Source organism: Aethalodelphis obliquidens, unplaced genomic scaffold (genome assembly GCF_003676395.1).
Source record: "Aethalodelphis obliquidens isolate GAN/ISIS:26980383/991018 unplaced genomic scaffold, ASM367639v1 scaffold20, whole genome shotgun sequence".
NCBI classification, from domain to species: Eukaryota; Metazoa; Chordata; class Mammalia; order Artiodactyla; family Delphinidae; genus Aethalodelphis; species Aethalodelphis obliquidens.
In genome coordinates this window covers 13,268,954-13,287,671 of record NW_020837964.1, presented here as the reverse complement: position 1 = coordinate 13,287,671, position 18,718 = coordinate 13,268,954, and the positions used below count along the sequence as shown (strand labels likewise).

The window sequence follows — 18,718 nt, the reverse complement described above, 5'->3', positions numbered from 1 at the left end:
GGAAGGGCTGGATGCTACAGAGCAAGACAGGTGCATCAGTTGCACTGAAATGTGAAGGCAAAAGCCTAAATCCTCAGCCTCCTCCCACACCCAGAGAGGCACATGGCCACCACCAGGACCCACATGATAACAGGTACCTCATCCAATCCCGGACCCTCATCCCATCTCTTGGGCCCTCAGCACCAGAAGTTGGATCATCCCAGGGGCAGTTTCCCACAGTGCCAGGGGAAGTGGGAATTGCTCCCAGCAGGAACAAAAAAGATCTTTATGAGGACAACCTTGAAGAGCAGAGTGAATTTATTCCAAGAAGATTGCAGTCCTGAGAACTCACGGCCCACAGGCACATGGCAGAGTTGCTGGTTAAGGCCACGATTAGCAGTGACTTGCTGCAGGACTGCACTGGCTCTCTGCCACAGACACGAGTGTGGAGCCTCATCCCTGTTCCCACTCCCCCATTAAGTCAGCTTGGGAGTGAGTGTGGAACAGGAAGTCTCTACTCAGGCAAAAGCCTGACCTCTAAGGAAGGCCACAGGAAATGCCTCAAAGGGCCTCTTCAGGGTCGGCCTTACCAAGGGAACCCAGCCATCTGCCAAGGCTGGTTGTCATCCCCTTCTTCCAGGCCCTCATGGAGAGAGAGAAGGCCAAGGCCCAAGCTGGGCCATCAGATTTGTAAAGGTCACAGTGGACGCTGAACTTAGGACCTTCCTGTGTCCAGATGGAGCAGACACCAAGCCTAGGCCCCTGTCAACCAGGAGGTCATAGTCCTGTTCCCAAGCACCGTCTGTGCCTCACCAACTTTTAGAAAGGGCTGGGCCTGAGCTCAGGTTGGCTTCCTTTGGAAGCAGATTCACAAAGAAGTGGGTGAAGAGTAGAAGACTGAGCGCTCCCGTGGGGGAAGGAAGGGAGGGCCTGCTATAGCTCCAGGCTTTCTCCTTGCAGAGGGACAAGCCTCATGAGAAGGGGCATCAGGCTGAGGTCTCAGTCCCCCAGCAGCTGCAGGCTCAGGCCCTGAGTGTCCACTTCTACCAGGTGGATGCTGTAGTTTCCGAGGCCCTAGGAGCAAAGGACAGGAGGTGCTAAGAGGGTTCTGGGTGGGTTTTAGGCTTTCGGGAGGCTGGACTGTGGCTGCAGGGCCAAGGGGACTTACACCTGTAGCCGCTGGTTAGCTGGTGGGCCACAGGGAGGGCTCCTGTCCCGCGCCAGATACCATACCCCGACCACACCATACCTCAGTCTTGGCCAGCACAGCCTCCAGAGCCTCCTTTTGCCGCGGCTCCTTGGTCAATAGGTAGAGAAAGCCCCCGCCACCTGCCCCTGCCAGGCTCTGGCCATGCACGTGGGGGGCCAGGACATCCATCATACGCCGCACAGCCAAGGGCTCACAGCCTGGAGCCATGAGCTTCTTCTGCTCCCAGTATGATGTCAGGCACTGGCCCAGCAGAGGCAGGCTCCCTGGGGTGGGGGCAGAGAGGGGACTTGTGTGCCTGGGCCAGGATATTCACTCAGTGCCCCTCTGTAGACTGGATGGGGTGCCAAGAGGCACTTCTTAACCAGTGTCATAGTTAAGAACCTGGGTTCAGTACTCACTGGAAACAGGAGTGATAAAGCCCACCTCACGGGGTTGTTTGAGGACTAACGAGCACAGAGCAGTTGGCGTGGTACCCGGCACAGTGTTCACTGAACTGTGTAACCCGAATCAGCTCTGACTCCCTGGAACTCGGCTATGGAGCCAAGCCTCTTCCCCCATCTGCTTCCTGGTAGGTGGGGCTGGAGGCTTTTCCCAGGATGCAAGTATTGACCTGAGACGTGACTCCCACCTAAGTGTGGGACCCTGCAGAGGACAGAGGCTTCACACCTAGGGCTGGTGCCAAGTCTGCAAAGGCCCCGGGCCTCAGACCCACAGGCAACAGGCACTCACTCCTGGTGCCTGAGCTCCGGGGAAGAAGCGCCTTACCTTGGCGGAAGGCTTCAGCACACTCCTCGGTGTGCCGCACCAGGTTGTGGGCATTCTGCACAACGGCAGGCAGCCGGGCATACCAGCTCCTCAGCACGTCCTACAGGTGGGGCAGGAGGGGTGCAGTGAGGCTCAGCTTAGCTGAGCCATCTCGCGTCCCTCCCTTCTGGGGCCAGGGCTCACCTGCAGCAGATTCCGGGCCAGACGGGTCTTGCCAGTGTACACCAGGAGCAGGTGGTCATTGAGCTTCTGGACAAAGCCCGCAGGCACAGTGATCTCTTCCACTTCCACCTTCAGCGGCAGCTGAGGCCGGGAGCGCCCCACCTTGATGCCAGGCATTAGGCCACCCACTTGGTCCTGCCAGCCACCTCCTGCGAGAGCCCGGGCCCCGTCACTGTTGGAGCCTATCTGGCCCAGCTTCCCTCTCCCAGTACAGGCTCCTGGCCTTGCATCCCTGGCAGGGACCAGTGTGGGAAGACAGCTTCCCCCCACAACTTCAGCTGGGCCAGGTGAGCTGTGCAGCTTCTGCCCCGGCCCTGGGAGCAAGTTGAACCCAGCAATGGAAGGGGCTTCATTCTGGAGCCAAGCTTAGAATGCACAAGGCCTGAGTTTTGTTGCAGACCTAATGTGTACTTGGAATTGGGGTAAACCACATCAAAGGATTAAGACCTTACACTAACCTTTCCCCCTGAGGAGGGAGTACATAGGACTTTCCCTACACCTAACAGTCCCTGCACCCTGGCTTGCCTGATAAAGGGTGTTGATGGTGGAAATAAGCTTCTCAGCATTTCTTATCAAACTTAAAATAGCTTGTTCACATTTTGCTTTACCAATGAAAGGTACGGATCTCTTTTCTTCTTGCAGCTATATAAAAATGTCAAAACTTGAGATGATTCTGGGATAGGCCTTTGATATTTGGAGAAGAGTCTGCAAGGATTTCGAGTATAAAATGCAAATGGCAGGAGGCATCTGGAACTTTACAGCCAAAATGTGGTTAGCGTCAGGCCTGGAATGTCAAGAACTCCTTAATTGCACCCCTCTCCTTCGGAGCACGTAGCGTAGCTTGTAATTATACATTTATTGGAGTGGTTATTGATCAGTGTTTGTCTCCAATAGACTGTATAAGACTTTTGATGGCAGGGATGCTGTTTTTGCTCGTTTTATCCCCAGGGCCCAATACAGAGAGGGTATTCGATAAATAGTTGTCATTTGACCAAATGAGAGATATGAACAGTGTACCTCAAAAGAAAACTAAAAAAGCTTCCCCATCTGCCCCTTTTGCTAATGACTACCTATTATGGGATGTGAGTCATTACAATGAAAGGAGGGAGCTAGGCTACAAAGTGGCCAGAGAAGATACCATAATCAGGCATCTATACATCTTTGTGGCAGTTTCCCTCCCAGAGTCATGCTGAAGATGAGGCCTGGCATCCTGAGGTGACCAGAGCACCCTAGAGCCAGACAAACCTCTGGCTGCTCTCCATTGTGCATGGATGCTAAGGGGCCACAGTGATGAGTAGGAGAAGCTAGTGACATTCTGTATGATCACAGCCATGGTGCTAGTGGTGACATTCTGTATGATCACAGCCATACACTTGGTACCCCATCATGTGGTGGGGGAAGCGAGGGACAAGTGGCCCTAGCCCAAGAGAGAGGCACGGTGCTGAAGAACAGACTGAAGGTCCTGTCCCCTAATCCAAACCCAGCCCTGCCCTGAGGGACAGCCCTGGGTAGGAACAGAGACATGAGGAATACCTAACACACATGAAAGGTGCAGCACAGACTCTTAACACTTAGTAGGTGCTCCTACATCAAGTCCTTTGAGGTAGAAATATTTCATTTTGAAAACCACCAGAGGGAGAGTGTCAGAGTGATAAGAGGGAAGTTCTAACCATTGTAAGGAGCAGCACAGTTCTGTCTGCAGGTCCAGGGAAGCCCCTGGAGGCCCCTGAAAAAGTTCCAGTGACCTCCCTCTGCCCTGGGGCAGGCCATACCTGTGGTAAGCACCTGCTCCAGATGCAGCACTGCGTGGATCAGGGCCTCCGTGCCCACCGCCCGGCCTGCGGCCCGCTGCAAGGCGGCCAGGGCAGCCCCCGCCAGGATGCTGCTGGTGCCTGCAGGGCACAGAGGAGAGTACCAGCCATGAAGCAGCTCTGCCCAGCCCAATCCTGCCCCACCCCCTCCCTCTCCACTGGGCAGAGGCTGGGGAGAGGATTGGAGGCAAAGCTGAAAGGGGGAACGGAGTCAGTGAGCAGCAGGGAGACAGGGCCTGCTCACCAAGGCCAGAGCCATGGGGCAGCTCGGACCAGGTATGCAGCTCAAAGCCGCCCCCAAAGGTACACAGCAGCTGCTCACTCAGCGAGAGCTTGGAGTGGACACTCACGATCCCCGCACAGATGAAGGCCGCCTTCAACAGCGCCCCTGTGGAGTGAGCAGCATCCGGCAAGGAATTTGGTCTCCAGGGGTGGAAACAGACACCCCACCCATCTCAGCCTGGCCTGGGGCTCATCTAGGGGATAAAAGCCCAGCAGCGGTGCAGACCCCATCCCCAAGCCACAAAAGGTCCTCTGGGCTCCATAACACCAGCAAATGTGCCAGCTCTACCTCCTGTGCCTGGGCAGCGTAACGTCAGGGCTCCTCCACCAGACCGGCTCGCCCTCAGACCAGGCACCCATGGCCTGCAGGGTCTCTCGGGTTCTGCCCCCGTCCCCCAGCTGGCTAGGTGTGCCATCCCCACCTGCGCAATTCACAGGTGCCCTGACCTGGGGCATGGGGCTGGCAGTAATCCTGCAGGTCATCCAGGCTCCCGCATACTATCTTCGTGGCCATCTCGTCCTGCCGAGGTCCCAATGCCAGCCACAGCTCGGGCTCTGGGATGCAGCGAGCCCTGGCCCCAATGGGCCGGCGGCCATTCACTCGCACAGCCAGGCCCAGCACTGCCCCACCAAGCTCATAGGCAAGGGGTGGCGTGTCACTCCAGCCCCCTGTGGCAATTGAACAAGACCAAGCTGGTCACAGGGGCTGCCAGCTCAGTTCTGGGGTGGCTACCCTCATCCCTACCGCCCCCCCAAGGGGCTCACCAGAGAAGTCCACTCGAGCCGGGCACTCAGCCACCACCCACTGCCCAGGTGCTGGCAGCTCTACCGGCACCGAGGAGACAAAGTGCTGGGCTGACATCACAGCCTGGCGGATCAGGATCTGCCCAGCCCCCTCGTAGTGGCGGGCAGCTCGTACTAGTAAGGCTGGTCTGCCAGGAGGGAACAGAGAGATGGTGGCATGGAGCCCCAAGCTGGGGGCGGGCTGCTTGGGTTTGGGGACTGACTGCCCTAGGTGACCTGAGGACACTCCACCTCTCTCTGGGTTTCCACCTCCAAGGACGGCAGGGGGCTACTCCAAGGGTTTTGACATCATTAGCACCCACCTGCTCAGCCACTTGTCCCGCTCCTCGGCAAGCGCCGCCACGCCCCGCGCCAGGTCTCCACACTCCAGGTACGAGAAGGGCCGCACCCACTCAGGGTTGGCAGCTGGCCCACTCCGTAAGCCTCCTTGGCCCTCTGCCATGCAGCCCAGGACATCCGCCACACAGGCCAGTGCCCGGGCTGCCACGCCAGGATCTCCCACACCAGCTGCCACTGAGGGACCAGGAGTCAGTAGTAGCTGGGGAGGAGGCCCGCCCTCAATGCCCCCTGCCCTCAAGCACCCCAGACCTCTTCACTTTTGCCCAAGATGTATCCTTGCCTGGGAATGCTCCCCACTCTTCTGCCTGGCAAAGTTCTCATCCCACCAGCCCCAGCCCAGACATGCCTCTGCACCCCCCACCCAGTATGCCCTTAATGAGTAAGAGCTCAGGCTTGGGGGGCAAACCACCTGGGTTCAGTCTCAGCCCCCCACCAACCAGCTGTGTGGCCATGAGTGAATAACTGAAATGGGGAATGAGGCAGTCCCTGTGAGGCTAAGGCTGAGTCCCCACAGAATGCCTGGGTCCCATGCAGGGCGGGCCACATCCCCCGGGCTGTGCTGGAGCTCTTCACCCACATCCAGCCCCCCCCCACCCCCGCACAGAACGTGCAGCCTTTGCCGATGCTCACAGGACCCAGAGGCTCAGCCCCAGGCCTCCGCCTCTCACCAAACTCCCCACTAACAGGGATGGAGCTTCCCAGAAACCTAAAAGTTAAGTCCATTTGTGTCTTTCCCCTGCTTTAAAGTCTCATGACTCCCTAGTACCCTCAGGTCGATGACCTAGAGGGCAGACAGGGCAGGTGATGCTGGGTCTGGCTTCCCAGCATGGGTGCCCAGCACACTCACCCTGGTCCAGGGTGGCCATCAGGGGCCCAGGACAGCCCTCGCGCACAGCAGCCTGGATCAGCGGGCGCAGGCTGAGGTCCTGTCGGGCCTCCAGCACGTGCCGCGCCTTATGCAGGGCCTGGCGGAAGAACAGGTGCCGGCGGGAGGCCAGTGTGGCAGCCCGATCCAGGCACGGCTGCAGCTGCTCCCATGACAGACGCCAGGAGGCTCGCCAAGCCCGCAGGGCCTTGCTCCCAGCCTCCTGGGGGTCCAGCATCCACAGCATGTCCTGGGGCCCCAGGGCCCTCGAGGGGTGGAGCACGGGAAAGAGACGGGCATTGAGAAGGCAGCGCTCAATGCGGGGCATGTCTGGGTCCCACAGGTCCCAGTCCCTGATGTGGGGAGAAAGAAGACACATGAGCAGGAGGGAAGCAAGTGCTCCTGCCTGGTCACCAAGACCTGACCACCTGTCAGCTGGGGGTTGGCTCATTCATGGGGACAGGACGAACTCCAGAGGCCGCACAAGCAGGCAATTCAGGGAGGGAGGCCCAGCTGCCCTGCCTCCTTCCCCAGGCCATTGAACAAAATCCCAAAGCCTGAGCACGGCCAGGAATTTGGAGTTGCCCAGGGAGAAGATGCTAGGGAAAATCAGGCTGCTCGAAACTACCCCAGGGGACTTCCCTGGTGGCACAGTGGTTAGGAATCCGCCTGCCAGCACAGGGGACACTGGTTCGAGCCCTGGTCCAGGAAGATCCCACATGCCGTGGAGCAACTAAGCCCACGAGCCGCAACTACTGAGCCTGCGTGCCACAACTACTGAAGCCCGTGTGCCTGTAGCCCATGCTCCGCAACAAGAGGAGCCACTGCAGTGAGAAGCCCGCGCACCGCAACAAAGAGTAGCCCCTGCTCGCCGCAACTAGAGAAAGCCCGCCCGCAGCAATGAAGACCCAACGCAGCCAAAAATAAATGAAATAAATTAAAAAAAAAAAAGACGACCCCAGACTGCAGGGATGGTGGGAGGTGGGGCAGGATGAGCAGAATGAGCCTCCAAGCAGCTACCACCCTGGCTGCCGAGACCCCCAGAGGCCCGTGGGGCCACCAACCCTACCGAATGCCTGTCTTCTGGAAGAACTGACTCCAAGACATGTTGAGATACGTTCCTGTCCCCTGTCTCTGGGGAAAGAGAAGGAAGCAGTCAGGGCTGCAGGGGCCACAGGAAGGGGTTAAGGGCAATAAGGCCAGAGGACAAGGATCTGCTCAAGAGGGGACAGGAAAAGAGACAGGGGCACTTAGGCAAGCAAGTTCTGAAACAGCATCAAGTCCTGGAGCTTCCACATTCCAGCCCGGGTGCCTGGAACTTGGAGCAGAATCCTGGCGCCTGACCCTCCATAACTGGCTCTGCAGCCCAAGGCGGGTCACCTCTCTCTCTGAACCTCAGTCTCCGGCCTGAAAAATGGGGATAAGAATCCCCACCCAGCCTGCGTCAGAGCAGCTGAGGAGGGAGGTAAAGGCCTGTTGAGACTCTACTGGCTACACTCTCCTCACTGCCTATCCCTCAGGTGAGCGCTCAGCGAGCCCTGCAGTGAAGCTGCGCTAGGACCCCCGGTGCTCCCCAAAGCCTAAAGAATGGGGGCGCGGGGAGGCGGGTGAGCACCTACTTCCCAGCTGTCGAGACGGCCAACGAGGGTGAAGGCCCGGCTGCGGGCGCCGTGCAGCTGCACATGGTGTCCCTGCAGGACGAGGTCGTGCAGCTCCAAGCCGTGCAGTGCCTCGGACTGGGCCACGTCCAGGCCACTCACGAAGCAGCCAGTGCCGATGTGAATGGGGCCCTGGCAGGAAAGCGGGCAGGCGTCCTGCGTGGGCAGGGGAACCCCAAGCACGCCCACAAAACACACAGGACCCTGGCTCCCGTACCCTTGCCCTCCCTCTGCCTGCCCTCTCAGGCCTCACCCGCAGGTGGCAGTGCTGCAGGACACTCCCAGGACCCAGCTGGACGGGGCCCTCCAGCAGGCAGCTGACCACAGAGCTCCCGGCCCCCAGTAGCTGCCGCTCCTGTGAAGCCAGGGAGAAAGCTGTGAGGGCCCGGGGCGGGGGCTGCCCCAATTCTCCTCCACAGCCAGAGCCAGAATTCCTGCTGCTCACTGCGCCTGTCGGCCAGCCAGATCCCTCTCGGTATCTCCCTGGCCACAGCCTCAGGCTGACTCCCATCCCATCTTGATTTCTGCTGCTCCCCCAGGGGCACGCTCTCCCTGCCTTCTCCTCCAAAGCAAATCTGCACCCAGTAGTGGAGGTCCCACCAGATGACAGCTCCCCCAGAAAACCTCTCCCACCTGTCCAGCTACCCCTACCCCTGCCACCCTGAGGGCCACCTCTGAACTCTACCTGCCCCATCACCATGAATTTGCCTGAATCCCCAAGCAGACCCTTCAGAAAGGGTGTGTGTGGGGGGAATCTTCTCTAGCTGCTCACTCAGACTTGGATGTAGAATCCTGACTTGGCCACTTACTGGCTCTGTGGTCTTAGGCAAGTAACTTAACCTCTCTGAGCCTCCAGTGACTCACATGCAAAATGGGGATAATAACACCTACACGCATAGATAATCTGTCCCAAGAGTGAGCTATTCCCTCCCCTCCCTGCATCCCCCCCATTCCTACCTGTCTTCAGGTACCCCGTAGGCCCCTCTGCTGGCCTTACCTCCAGGCAGGTCTTACCTCCACCTGGGAGTGCACGACCTGGGCCCCAGGAGCCCCCGGGAACGTGAGACAGTGCAGGAACTCACTGGCTGAGTTGGTCATGTAGTTGTAGCTGCCGTCAGGGACATATGCTGTAAAGATACAAGTACTGACCCCAACACCCTGCATGTTGCAGCTCTGACACCAGGCTGGGCCTCCCACCAGAAGACACATCTTCATCAGGGCCTGGGAGGGCAAGCATGGAAATGAGCCCGCTGTGCCAATGGGGAAGCTGAGATCCAGAGAGGCTCAGCAACCTGCCCAAAGTCACACAGCTAGAAAGTAGAAAGACCAGGACTGGAGCCCAAGAATGAGACAAAGGAAGAAGAGGAGAGTTACCTCAGCAGGGGACTTGGAACTGGGAGAGGGTAATTGTCTAGTCCATGCACTCACTAGGCCTGCCTGGTCCAGGAGCCTGGGGCCAGGCAGGTGGGGTGGGAGCCTCATTCTGGGGGCCTTCACTCCCATGGCCTCCCCACCCCGGAGAGCCAAGAGGCAGTACCCACCCACTGTGAGGGGCTGATCGCGAAGCTCCCTCCACAGCTCTGCCCGGGCTCCATGCCGATAACCTGCAATGTCCGCGTCACCTTGCCCCATCTCTGGGGGCTGCCCCACCAGGAAGTCCTCCCTTCTCACGTTCCGGGCCATGCAGAGCAGGATGTCAAAAAATAGAGACAGCTGGGACAAGGGCGGGAAGCACTGCTATTAGTGGGTTCCTAGGCTGAGCTGGGGCGGTTCCATCTCTAGAGACGCTGACATAGAGAGGGGAAAGGACTGGCCTGAGGTCACACAGCCAGGCTGCCAGTGTCAGTGCCTCGTGCCCAGGCCAGGACCTGCCAGTCCCCAGTCCCAGTCACCTGGACAGGCCGGGCTCCGGAGTCCAAGCCCATGTAGGTGCAGGCGTCCAGAGGCGGGCTCACATGGGTGGCCAGGAGGTGCTCAGCAGTTTCCACAGAGAAGAAGACAAGCCCAGAAACCTGGAGGGGCCCCCACAAGGGTCAGGTGGGAGACCCTGGGGCCAGCCTTGTGCCTGAGTTGGGGAGAGCCATGTGCAGATGGGCCAAGCAAGGCTGACTGCCACACCGGAAAGGATCATTCATCTTCTGGGCCACTCCAGCACCCAGACTCCAGGCTTACTGGAGGCAGCTCCACCAAGGGCCCCTCAGCAGGCAACTTCTAGGACCCCCTCAATTTTCAGGTCTCCTCCCAAACCCAGTTCTCCATCTTCCCTATAGTCTAGTCCCAGGCTCTTATCCACCACTCGTACCTTTGTCCTTCATTCTAGAAGGATCCCCTGAGTCTGGTTCCAGCCTTTCTCATTTGGGACAAGACCCTGAATTCCAAGGCTACCCCTCCTCAGATTTTGGCTTCACCTGCTCCCCTGAATACCAGTTCCAGATCTTCCTCAGATTCTGGTTCTAGCCTTCCCCAGAAGGAGTGGGGCTCTGCCCTGGCAGCCATACCAGTGGCACCCGCCCATCAGGCCTGGCACATCGTTGTATCTCTGCCTCGGTGCCTTGGTAATAAATGTCCAAAACGAAGCCCTACGTGGGAGCAGAAAACAGAGTTAGGGAAGGGAGCAACAGAGGATTACGAAAGAGGGCATGCAAGGGTGTTCTCCAGATGTAAACCCAGGATGCAAGTCTGACAGGCCCCAGCATACTCCTGGGGATACAAGTGCCTGAGACCTCCCCCACCCTCACAGCGGAGGGCAGGCTTCAAATGTCTCCACAGCCCCAAGCCTGGGCACAGAGCCTGGCACGGGATCAGGGGCAATTCATGTTTGGTAAAAGACTAAGTGAGCACAAGAGCTGCTGCCATGGGGCGAAACTCCTCCAGATCCAGACCATGCCAGAAAGTCCAGGACGAGGCTGCCCAGAGCACAGGACCAGGAGGCCATCCCAGGATGGCTCAGCTGCCCACGCTGCTGCCCCAGGGGCACTACCTGGGAGTCCGTGAGGTAAACACCATGGTTCCGGGCATAGGCCGTGCTCCCCGGAAGGGCGATCACTCTGGCTCCCCGGAAGCCGTCCCAGCTGATCCCTGCAGGTGGGGGAGTCAGGAGGCTCTCCAGGGACCCCAACCCAAGGAATGGGGGAATCCCTTCCAGGAGGAGGGCAGGGGCATCCAGGCACCTCTAAAGAAGATATGGTTTCCAAAGCCAAATGGACATTCCTCTGGGAGAATGACAACACCTCACCCCCAAAGTTTGTCCACAGAGCCCTTTGGGGAAAAGGGGGCAGGGCTGGGTATCTCCACTCTATGGACAGGCAGACTGGCCCAGCAGGGGAAGCCCTGCCTCCTGGTCTAAGCTCCATCCTTCAAACCTTAGAGCTGCCCTTGTGAACAGGGCAGCAGGCCAGGCCCAGAGACGGGGTGGGTAAGGAGAGGCAGAGCCACGCTGGCTATGGCTAGGGAAGGCAGTCCCAAGCCTTCTCAGGCTCACCTGGGTTTGGAGGAACAGACAGCAGCATGTCGGTGCTGCAAACCCACACGCCTGGCGGGGAGCCTGGGCCCAGCTGTGGGGAGAGAGAATGAAGCTGGTGGCCGGGCCCAGCCCTTCCTCTGCTCCCACACAGCACAGCCTCGGCCTGTTCCAGGGAGACTCGGGCTGCTGAGGTAACAGGGGCCTCCCTATATCCATGGTGCCGATGCCAGCCCTCCCGCCTACTTCCTGAGGCCGTACCTCCCCGCAGTGTGGCCAACGCTAACATCCTGAAGCTCTAACTAACTCCAGGCACCCGAAGCCATTGTTCCTGGCATCCCCTGTCTGAGCCAGCACAGACTATGGCTGGTGGCTCAGCAGGACAAGACCCCATGGCAGCTGCCTGTCTCACCCGATGGCTCATGATGTCCAGCAAGCAGTCCAAGTTGCAGACCACGGCCTCCACAGGGGCCTGGGGGTTCTCCACAGGGAGGCAGGTGAAGGCCCGGCCACAGTCATCGAAGGGGAAGTCTCGGCCCTGGGGCGGGAGCAGGCACAGGCAGAAGAGCTTGAGGCAGAGAGCCTGGGCAGAAAGCCATCAAGCTAGAGGACTTTTACAGAGTGTGTTCTCATGTGATTTTTTAAATTACATGATCATGGTAAAAAATTAGCAAATGCAGATACACAGAAAGAAAAACAATCCCTCAGGGATAATAACCGTTGCCCTCATTTTGAGGTTATGCCCTTTCGTATACCTCATATGCATACTTTTTTTCTTTTTTTACAAAAATGAAAAAGACGGAGACAACAGAACTTCACACACACGCACACGCACACACGCACACGCACACACACACACACACACACACACACACACGAGTACAAGTCAAACTGGAGAAAGATTGGGAACCATATCAATGTCAATATCCTGGCTGTAATTATACTATAGTTTTGGAAAATATGACCATTGGCGAGCTCTGGGCAAAGTTTACAGAGGCTTCCCTCTGGATTGTTTCTTAAATGTGGATCTACAATGATCTCAATCAAACCTTCAATTAAAAAGGCTGAGATCATTCTATACAAACTTGTGCGGCTGGCCTTTTTCACTGAACAATGAAAATATATTCACCGATGCTCACAGGGAGCCAGGCCAGGCCCCAATTTAAGCATTTGATGGGCCATCTCAGCACATCCACATGAAGTAGGAACTGCTGCCATCCTCATTTTACTGATGAGGAAACTGAGGCCTAGAAACAGTCAAGTGACTGGCCCCAGGTCACAGAGCTGGTCAAGGCACAGGTCGGCGCAGAGAGTTAAATGGACCTTTCAGTCACTGTCTAATATTCCACCAGGAGGATATGCTGCTTATATTTAACCGGTTCCCTCTTTTGGACACCTGGACTAATTGTATTTCTGATTCTTCAGGATTTGCACAAGGCACACTGGCACACAAAGGCAGAGGACCCCTAAAGTCCCATCCAACCCCGAGGACTGACCATCCTTCTGCATGGCCCCTGCCCAGCATTCTACTGACCATGTGCAGGATGAGGATCCAGGCCGAGTGCAGAACATCTGATGTGACCACCTATCAAAAGTGGAAGAGCACTGTTCACAGAGGTCTGGGCGGATGTCACCCTCTTGTGCAGGGAGAGACCCCAGCACAAGTCCACACAAGAACCAAAGGGGGGACTTCCCTGGTGGTGCAGTGGTTAAGAATCTGCCTGCCAATGAAGGGGGACACGGGTTCGATCCCTGGTCTGGGAAGATCCCACATGCCACGGAGCAACTAAGCCCGTGCGCCACAACTATTGAGCCCGTGCGTCACAACTATTGAAGCCCACGCGCCTAGAGCCCGTGCTCTGCAACAAGAGAAGCCACTGCAATGAGAAGCACGCACATTGCAACAAAGAGTAGCCCCCGCTTGTTGCAACTAGAGAAAGCCCGTGCACAGCAACGAAGACCCAACGCAGCCAAAAATAAATAAATAAAATTAATTTTAAAAAAAACAAAACAAAGGAACAACCAGCAAGGTCAAGACCAATGGCCACAGGCAGGCACGAGGCAGCCCTGGCCACTCCTGGATAAGGAAGCACAGCAGCTTTCCAGTTGGGCCACTCCCCTGTCCCCTGTTTTTACGGAAGGCTGCAGGCGAGAACGTGGGGCTGGCTGGCGGGTGACTCGCAGTAAGTCAGCTTCATGGCAACCACACAGTGGTCCCCTCCCCTGCGGGTGCCATCCCCACTGCCAGAGCGTGTCCATGCCTGTGACCACCCTCACTGCCTGTGCCAGGGTGCCATGCAGGCAAGGTGACCTCGTGAAGTGGCTGGGTGTGTGTGGGACGTGGGCCCACGCTCTACACACCAGGGGCCACTGCACCTCAGTTCCAGCAAACCACTGCTATGTGGGAAGGAGCGTCCAGGGTAGCAAGATGAGATTTCTCAAGGGAAGCCAGAAAGCCTAACTCCTAGATACTGGCTCTGACTTTCTAAAACCACTACAAAGGCCGCCCCTGCCTTCTGCCCTCACCTGGACGAGTCGGCTCAATCTACAGACGCAAAAACTGACGCCAAACCAGAACTGGGCAGGAAAATGGAGCCCGAAGAGCTGGGGACCCCGGAAAGGCTCTGTGTGAAGCCCCCAATCCCTGCTGTGCCCAAGGGGGCACTTGAGGAGCACTCACAGTGAAGCCCGCACGGGCACTCAGGTGCTCAGCAACCACCAGCAGGGCGTTGAGGGTGGCTCCTCCACTGCCCACATGAACCTCAGGGTCTTCCACGGCCAACAGCAGCGTCCTGGTGGGGATCTGCTCTCGCTTCTGCCGTATCTCCAGCTCTGCGGTCAGAACATGACTGGGACCTGTCCCCCAGGTCCTCCACCCTGGTTCTCTCCACCCTGGTCCCAAGCACCTCAAGCAAACCTCCTGACAGCCATTATTTAATCTTCTTTGACTTAGCAGCTTTTCATCTAGTAGCTCATCAGATCTTTGCCCAACTCAGTGAGGTAAGTACAATTACTCCCATTGCACAGATGAGAAAACCGAGTCTCAGTGAAGTGACCTATGTCGGAGGTCACGTGGCTAGGAAGAAGCAGAATCTGGGTTTGAACCCGGGTCTGCCCAGCTCCTGGGGCTATAGGGGTATGTGACAAGGAAAGGGGAGAGGGTTCCACATTAGGGGCAGAGTGGAGAGGGAGGTCAACTACCTCTCTGGAAGACCTCGACGCTGTCCTTGTACTGGCATGTCAGGATGATGACCGTCCAATCAACCCCCTTCGGCTGCTCCATTCTGGCCAAAGTTGAGGGGCTTCCAGGGCAGAGATACGGGTAGATGTGAATTTTTTTTTAATTATCATACCCTAAAATTGATTTCTTTGGTTGTAAGTAGTTTTATGAATTTTAATACATGTATAGATTCTTGTGGTTACTACCACCATCTGCATCTTAAAAAGCTCCCACATGCTAACCCTTTACAGTCACACCCTCCTCCATCCCTCACCCCTGACAACCAGCCATCTGTTCTCCAAAGCTATAGTTGGAATGTAATCTTTTGAGATTGGCTTCTTTCACTCAACATAATGCCTCTGAGATTCATCCAAGTTGGCTATGCATCTCCATAGTTCTTTCTCTTTTTTTGCCAAGCAGTATTCCGTCGTATAGACATCGCACAGTCTGTTTCTCCACCCACCCACTAAAGGACACCTGGGCTGCTTCCAGGTTTTGGTAATCATGAATAGAGCTGCTATAAACATTCATGTGCTGATTTAGCGTGAACATAAGACTTCATCTCTCCAGGCGGACACCTAGGTGTGGGATTGCTGGGTCACGTGATGAGTGTATCTTTGACTTCATCAATCTGGGTGCATGACATTTCCTCAGGAGAGGAAGTAAGGGGAGCGGGGTGGGGTTGACAGGGGGTCCCACCTTAAAACAAGGGGCTGCCCTTTCTGTACCGCAGGCCCCTCATCATCCAATCATTGGCACTGAGCTGCAGGGAGGGAGGCTCTAACTTCTAGGCTCCCGAGGCTGAGGGCAATTCCCCGGACAAGAGGGAAGCTCTGGGAGAGGTGTACCAGTTTGTTCAAGCGCAGCATGCTAACAGCACCCACTACAGGGACCTCAGAGGGGACCTCCCCTCCCAGAGGCTCCAAACCAGAAGGGGGCTGCAACCCCACCTGTCAGCCATCTTCCTCCAGGGCACTCTGAGCAAGTGAGGGGAAGGTGAAGCCAAAGCTATGGCTTCACCCACTCCTCTCCCCCAACATTCCTTTCCTACCGGATAAGAAACCAATCTGACTGTAGAGGCCCTGGCCTCCCCAAGACCTCTGTGGACGAGTCCCTAGGAGTGCGCTGGCATCTACCTCTGGCAGGGTCCCAGTTGCTGTCCCATGCAGCAGCCCACCCCCACCTCTTCCCCCCAGCCCCCAAAGCTCAGTGTGGGGAGGGCCGGTGGAGTGAGCTGCATGCCACCCCAGAGGTGCCCTGAGCACACGTCCCTCTGCAGTCAACCCTCACCCCAGCCGGAGCCAACAGGAAACCTGAACCTCAGTAACGGTTCCTTCCTATGCCAGACTCTGCTGCCACCAAGCCTATGGTTAAGGCTGACAGACACGGCCACTTAGCAACGCTCATACTCCCACGAGCTTTCAGGGAAAGCTCCACCACTAACAAAAATTGCTCTGTTCCCTGTTCAGCTCAGGAGGGAAATCCAGAGGGGAAACCTGAGCTAGAGATCTTGGCCAGGCATCTGAGGCCAAAGGCATTCCCCAGGTTACCCATCTGGCCTTCTCAGTAAAGGCAGTGGCTGGGGATTCCAGACTGGCCACCAACTCCCTGTGTGATCTTCGGCACCCCTAACCCTCTCTGGCCTCCTGTGGTAGGGAGTGTAACGGATAGATGCCCCCATCTTGTTCACACGGAGGCCATGCTTCCCACCAACCAATGACATGAAGAAGAAAGACCCACTCCTACAAGATGGGGATCCTCTGACAGGCACTCTTGGCTCCAGAACTCCCCATCAACCCAACAGAAACTGTCTTACAACCGCACTGCAGTCTGAGAGCTTTCTACCCATACCTCCTTTCTTCCTTCCGGTGCTGTCACAGGAAGCAGAACTGAAAACTGACAGCTCTCCCTGCTTCCTCCAGCTCCCTCCCCTTCTTCCCTCCCCCAATAAATCTCTTGCAAGTCTAATCCCATCTTGTTCTCTGCTTCTCTGAGGAGCTAAACCATCATGGGAGTATATCATCTTCCTCTTGGGACTGCCAAAGGAAAAATTACTGTAAGAACCTCTAAATTAAAGTCTGGGAAGTACTTTCTTTATCCTTAAAGATGAAGAAACTGAGGCACAGAGCGATTAAGTGACTTGACCAAGGTCACACAGCTAGCAAGTGGTAGAGCCAAATTTGAACCCAGACACCTTTTTTCCAGAGTCCATTCTCTTAACCCCTACACTGAATCTACTTTGTAGGATGGAAAAAAGAACAGACGTACTAAATATATGTAAAGTGCCCAATGCAATGTGACAATGCAATAGGGATGGCATCAATGATAACAGCCACTAGAAGTGAGCTCATCCACCCATTCTGACCCATAGTTAAGGCACTATGATTTTTCATCTTCACAACACCACTGCTAGGTAAGTATTCTGTCCACCTTACAAATGCTAGTTGATGCTGCATCCGTGACTGGGACCTGGGTGTCTCAGATTCTTATTTAGGTGATGGTGATAATGATGTTTGATCCCAAGCAAACGTGCTAAAAGAGAGCAAGGAAGAAATGCCCCAAGGAGAGTCCAAAGGTCTGAGCCCGGTCTTGGCATAGTGACTGAGAGTCACAAGCAGATGACAGGTCACAGGCAGAGGAGGGAGGACGGCATGATCTGGACTGTACTCTACTAGAAACTGGAGCAGAGGAATAGTCCTGGGCTGGGAATCAACCCCCAGAGGCTGTCCCCAACTCTCCCTCTTCCTGTGTGATCTTGAGCAGGTTACTTAACCTCTCTGAGCCTCAGTTCCCTAATTGAAAACTGGGGCCAATATACCAACCTCCTAGGATGGCTGCATTAAATAAAACATAAAAATATGTGGCACACAGCAGGAGCTCAATGAATGGTAGTTCTCTCCAGTGAGGAAAAGCAACAGGAGAGTTCGACTTGACCCTGAAGCAGGTTGGAACGAAGGCTCTGATATATTCTCTGGGTCAAAGATGCCCCTGTAGAAGAAAAAAATCAGGGAAGGCCTGGGAAAATCAACCAAGGCTAAGTAGCATGCCTTGCCCGATCAGACTAAAGGGTATTATGAGAACAGAACACAAAAGGTGGAACAGTACTGGTGCCATAGGGAGTGTCTTCTTCAGGCACCACGCCAGAGACACGTTGAAGTATCAGCTCATGTGACCCTCTCAACAGCCCTATGAATTGAATTTTACCACACCTACGTTATATTTAAGGAAATTGTAGCATAAATAGATGAAATAGCCTGCCCAAGGACATAAACAGCTTTTACAGGCAGGTCAGGTGTATCCAACTCCAAGATTCTTGTTCTTACCCACCCTGTAGAAACAAGACATCTCTCCTGGAGTCTTTAACCTCTGTCATACCTGACATTTGTACAGAAATCTTAGATAATACAGGCCTCTATCCAATATTCTGCACACTTCCAACAGAACTTTATCTACTGAGGCCAAGTTGAAATAGTTCTTAATGTCCTCAGCCACACGCTGCCTAAAATTAGGATAGGGAAGGGAAGACAGGGACAGAATAAAACAGTAAGGCCTCTTCATATTTGCTTTTTGAAGAGAAGTGGGGCAGGGATTTTGCATTTTAAGGGGAAAAAGTAGCCCCACGGAGGAATCTGATTTGTCTTCTGGGAAGCGAAAAAAGGCAGAAGGAAGGTGATGGGGAGTAAAATTACATTGCAAATTACACAAACGTCATATAATTGAGATTTGTTGATAATGACGAGCCCCGATGGGGTAAACGGAGGCAGGAAAAGCGACCTCAAAGGAAAAATCACCAGCGCCAGCATCCAGAGGCCCACCTGCCTATGGTCCCTGTCCCGGGCGTCCCCAAGTCCCGGAGCTCCTGTAGAAAGACCCAGGCCAACGGGTTGAAGGACCCGCAGACGCCCCTTGGAGCAAGTGAGCGCCCGGGGGCTGCTGCAGAGTTCCCCGACGCTCTTCCCTATCAGGAACCAGGCAGCCAGTGGCCCGGCTCAGTCCTGCGGGTCCAAGAGTGTGGGAAGGAGGCGGAGAAACGGCGCAGAACACTGGGGGTACCGTACCGGTATCCGCGCAGTCTGATATACGTGCCTCCGCCGGCTCTCGGC

At 55.9% G+C, this 18,718-nt stretch overlaps 1 protein-coding gene across 9 annotated transcripts; it reads right to left on the bottom strand.

The window, feature by feature from the left end:
- Positions 1–279: 279 nt before the first annotated feature.
- FCSK (fucose kinase) lies at positions 280–18,667 on the bottom strand. 9 transcript variants are annotated; one of them, XR_003435423.1, is made up of 25 exons: positions 18,431–18,667; positions 17,438–17,603; positions 14,597–14,697; positions 14,076–14,227; positions 12,930–12,980; positions 11,808–11,933; positions 11,417–11,489; positions 10,916–11,013; positions 10,434–10,514; positions 9,828–9,947; positions 9,477–9,648; positions 8,950–9,062; positions 8,189–8,290; positions 7,897–8,067; positions 7,347–7,411; positions 6,260–6,630; positions 5,376–5,586; positions 5,035–5,201; positions 4,692–4,938; positions 4,310–4,375; positions 3,949–4,068; positions 2,138–2,325; positions 1,955–2,054; positions 1,229–1,452; positions 280–1,053 (listed from the first exon to the last, which is right to left on the bottom strand). XR_003435423.1 is itself a non-coding variant. In XM_027119305.1 (25 exons), exons 3-25 carry the CDS (start codon positions 14,676–14,678, stop codon positions 979–981), a joined length of 3,147 nt encoding a protein of 1,048 aa, XP_026975106.1. In that variant the 5' UTR covers positions 14,679–14,697; positions 17,438–17,603; positions 18,431–18,667; the 3' UTR covers positions 280–978. The 9 variants fall into 9 exon arrangements, 7 of the variants coding, with proteins under 7 accessions (XP_026975106.1, XP_026975104.1, XP_026975103.1 ...); XR_003435422.1 differs by having other exon boundaries at positions 4,310–4,463; positions 4,717–4,938; XM_027119305.1 differs by having other exon boundaries at positions 4,338–4,375.
- Positions 18,668–18,718: the final 51 nt, after the last annotated feature.

Coding starts and splice junctions, on each gene's coding strand:
- FCSK (XM_027119302.1), bottom strand. CDS start 14,678: ATGGAGCAGCCGAAGGGGGTTGATTGGACGGTCATCATCCTGACATGC. Junction 9,063..9,476: donor CGATCAGCCCCTCACAGTGG/GTGGGTACTGCC, acceptor GTATCTTTACAG/CATATGTCCCTGACGGCAGC. Junction 8,068..8,188: donor TGCAGCACTGCCACCTGCGG/GTGAGGCCTGAG, acceptor CTTTCCTGCCAG/GGCCCCATTCACATCGGCAC.